The sequence below is a fragment of the Lactuca serriola genome, chromosome 5 (genome assembly GCF_051521515.1).
Source record: "Lactuca serriola cultivar US96UC23 chromosome 5, Lser_US96UC23_V15, whole genome shotgun sequence".
Taxonomy (NCBI): Eukaryota; Viridiplantae; Streptophyta; class Magnoliopsida; order Asterales; family Asteraceae; genus Lactuca; species Lactuca serriola.
The window spans coordinates 251,033,160-251,036,572 of NC_136412.1; the positions used below are offsets into that span (position 1 = coordinate 251,033,160).

General features: G+C 28.3%; 1 protein-coding gene and 1 long non-coding RNA gene across 2 annotated transcripts; both read right to left on the minus strand.

The window, feature by feature from the left end:
- LOC145050370 (uncharacterized) lies at positions 1–2,390 on the minus strand. The gene is made up of 6 exons (XM_078998631.1): positions 2,025–2,390; positions 1,867–1,954; positions 943–1,803; positions 480–869; positions 156–258; positions 1–37 (listed from the first exon to the last, which is right to left on the minus strand). Exons 1-6 carry the CDS (start codon positions 2,388–2,390, stop codon positions 1–3), a joined length of 1,845 nt encoding a protein of 614 aa, XP_078854757.1.
- Positions 2,391–2,419: 29 nt separating this feature from the next.
- Positions 2,420–2,903, minus strand: LOC145051558 (uncharacterized). The gene is made up of 3 exons (XR_013683698.1): positions 2,850–2,903; positions 2,689–2,718; positions 2,420–2,593 (listed from the first exon to the last, which is right to left on the minus strand). It is a non-coding gene; the product is annotated as an uncharacterized LOC145051558 (long non-coding RNA).
- Positions 2,904–3,413: the final 510 nt, after the last annotated feature.

Genomic DNA, 3,413 nt, shown 5'->3' on the forward strand with positions numbered 1-3,413 from the left:
TCATTCTGCAGATGCAACAGGAATAGTCAACATAATTCTATATGCAATAGATATAATAGGAAAATAATCAACACGTTTTAAAAAGTTTAAAATATCAATTGCTGTCATTTTTTTCTTTGGGCAAGAGATGTAGAAGTAATTTTAACTCAACATACAAGTCATTTCCATCAATATCCGATTGCTCATCTTTTTTGAGTGAAGTTTCAAGAGACTTAGAACAAGATTTTAAGGTTATATCATCTAATGAATGTAGTTTTTCTGAATTAAACAGAAAACCAAATATTTTTATCATATTGTTGATATTGTTCAAACCTTGTAGTTAAAGAAGTAATTGTTTGATCAACAATATAAATAAAATATTTAACCTTAAATTTCTCTTGTGTGGATTGTGAAACAATACAAGAAGTATGGGATGAAATCTCATCAAAATGTTTTTTTTATTTTAGGTTCACGTTTTTTAGAAAATATTGGATCGATACCTATTTCCAAGGCAATATCTTTTGCAGTTTCTAAAGCATTTAAAAAACCATTTTCTCTATATTCTTTAAAAAACGAAATCTGCCCCTTTATTTTTTTCATAGCAACATCAATAAGCATATCTTTTGATTGCAATTGTTTGCTAACTAAATTAACAGCATTTAACATTTTATACCAAATTACTAAAGCCAATATAAACTTAAAGTTACCAAGTTCATTTTTTGCTAAAGATTTAGCTTCACTTGTTATTTTTGGATCATTATCATTTTTGGCTACTTGAAGTAAAGCCTTTTGTATGTCAAAAAATTGAAATTTTATAGCTTTAACACTATCAACACGACTCTCCCACCGAGTGGATGACAAAGATTTAGGAGTTAACCCTTTCACATTATCTTTTAAAATTTGTCATCTCTTAGTGGAATTTGCAAAAATTGTATAGATACGTTGTATTGTTCCAAAAAAAACCTTTAGCTTTACCACAAGCATTAGCCATATCACACAAAGTTAAGTTCAAACTATAACAACCACAAGGAGTATAAAAAGCTCTAGAATTTATATCTAAAAGCTTGTTTTGCACTCCTTGATGTTTTCCTTTTATATTTGATCCATTATCATAACCTTGTCCACGTACATTATTAATGTCAAGATCAAGCAAATTCAGTTCATTTTGTAAAACATCAAAAAGTCTTTGGCTGGTTGTATCATTTACATCTAAAAACCCTAAAAAAGATTCTTCAATGCAAACAACATTTGACGAAACATCCACATATCTTAAAATAATAGTCATTTGCTCTTGGTGACTTATATCAAGATCAAGCAAATTCAATTCATTTTGTAAGACATCAAAAAGTCCTTGGCCGGTTGTATCATTTACATCTAAAACCCCTAAAAAGGATTCTTCAATGCAAACAACATTTGACGAAACATCCACATATCTTAAAATAATAGTCATTTGCTCTTGGCGACTTATATCAGGAGTACAATCAAGTATTATAGAAAAATATTTTGCATTTTTTATCTTTCTAATAATCATAGATTTTATTTCTGAAGAAAGCAAAATTATTGATTCATTTTGTATCCTATGCCCAAGATAATGTTTATGGATACCAATTTCATTTATAATACGTTGTATATGCTCATAAGAAACGATGTCAAATTCAATCAGCATTTCAAATAAGCCTAAGAAATTTCCATTGTTATCTTCATACACTTTCTCATTAGTACCACGAAAAGCAAGATTATGTTTAGCAAGAAATTTCACAATAGAGATAATTCTCAACAAAACTTGTCTCCAATGAACTTTTTCTTTTTCTAATTGTTTTTTAGCTGCATTATCAATAGTTTTATTTTTTTGTAATCTTAAATGCAAATCATACCAAGTATTTATACTTTTAACATGTTCCATACTAGTTTCATGCTCTTTAATTCTAGTGTTAAGATGTATCCAGTCTCTAAAACCCTCATTTGCTAATTGACCCTTTCCACACCATTTTCGGAAAAAATTTACAACAAAAACAAAAAAAATTATCAATTTTTTTAGAATAAACAAGCCAATCTCTATCACATTTTTCCCCATTTGGTAAAGTTTTAGTGTAATATGTTGCAGAAAATCTTTTAGGACCTTTTATAATGGATAAATCTCTTTTAGGACCTTTCAATGCTAATATATTTATCATATTAGAATCAAGAACAACCCAATTTCTTGGATCAAATATATCAAAAGTGTGAAAATCAACATTACCATCAACATCAACATTAGGATTATCATTAACATCAACATTGTCATTAGCATTATCATTAACATCAACATCAACATCAACATAATCATTATCATCAATATTATCTTCATTAACGGTTTGTGTTTCATTTTCCGAAAAAAAAAATTGTTTTTTTTTTGTTATAAACTTATCCATAGAACCTACTTGAACTTTATTATCTTCTTTAATTTTTTGTTTCTTTTTACATTTTTCATATACAGATGCATATTTTTTTAATCTAGAAGACATTGTAAATTATAGAAAAGAAAGAAACGGCCTTATTTGCGAATTGAGATTTGTAGATTTTTTCTTGGTTCTAGATTTTCCACACTTCAAATCACCAAGAGAAGATACCAAAACTGTAAATAAAAATCAGAATCCAAATAAGAAATCAAATAGCATAACAGAAAAGAAAAATTAAAGAAATCATATCAGATCATAATCCGAAAATTACCTCATATTTTGACACTTCAAATCAGAAAACCTGTGATTTGAGATCAAAATATAGTTCTTAGTCCTTACAAATAAGAGGTAAATAGAAACAGAAAATCAAAATTTGTGATTTTTCAGAAACGTAAAAGAAGAAAAAATCAAAAACTTGAAAGGAGAATTTACCTGAATTCATTATTCCTTGACTCTTGTTCCTTCTGATTATTGATGGTCCTGTATTTCGAAATTTGATCAAAAATTATTCAATTAGAAAATAACAAACCATGAAAAACAAAACTAAAGTTTAAAGTTACCTTTGATTTCGAAACCTCAAGGCTCAAACAGTTAAACATGTTCGATTTTGAAGCTTCAGATTTTGAGATTTGATGATTCTTGAAATTTGAAGCTTGATAGTTCTGAACTTTTGAGACTCAGTGAAGAAGAAGAGGATTAGAAGAAATAGAAGTAAGAATAGACTGAATTGGTTGGTTGTTATTGCTGAAGAAGAAGAAGAAACAAAATTAAGAACTGAAATCGTTTCTTTAATATTAGAATAGAAATGATTGAATAGATATTACCGTTCCTCCTGCTCCTGCATTGATGTTTGCTATTACCCATGTCTGCATCAATGAAGAAGATTAAAAGTAATCGAAGAGTTTTCTGTTTCCCGAAAATTCATTCCCGCTCCAACTTCTAGATGGCGTTCCTTCTTCTGGTGAGTAATAAAAATTAACCTAATTTTTTTTGGGC

Bases quoted from the DNA above. Each gene is read 5' to 3' on its own strand.
- LOC145050370 (XM_078998631.1), bottom strand. From the start codon at position 2,390: ATGGATAAGTTTATAACAAAAAAAAAACAATTTTTTTTTTCGGAAAAT. The intron at 1,955-2,024 runs GTTTATTCTAAA...TGGTGTGGAAAG, and splicing joins AATGTGATAGAGATTGGCTT to GGTCAATTAGCAAATGAGGG. The intron at 259-479 runs GTATCGATCCAA...TGTTTAATTCAG, and splicing joins AGATATTGCCTTGGAAATAG to AAAAACTACATTCATTAGAT.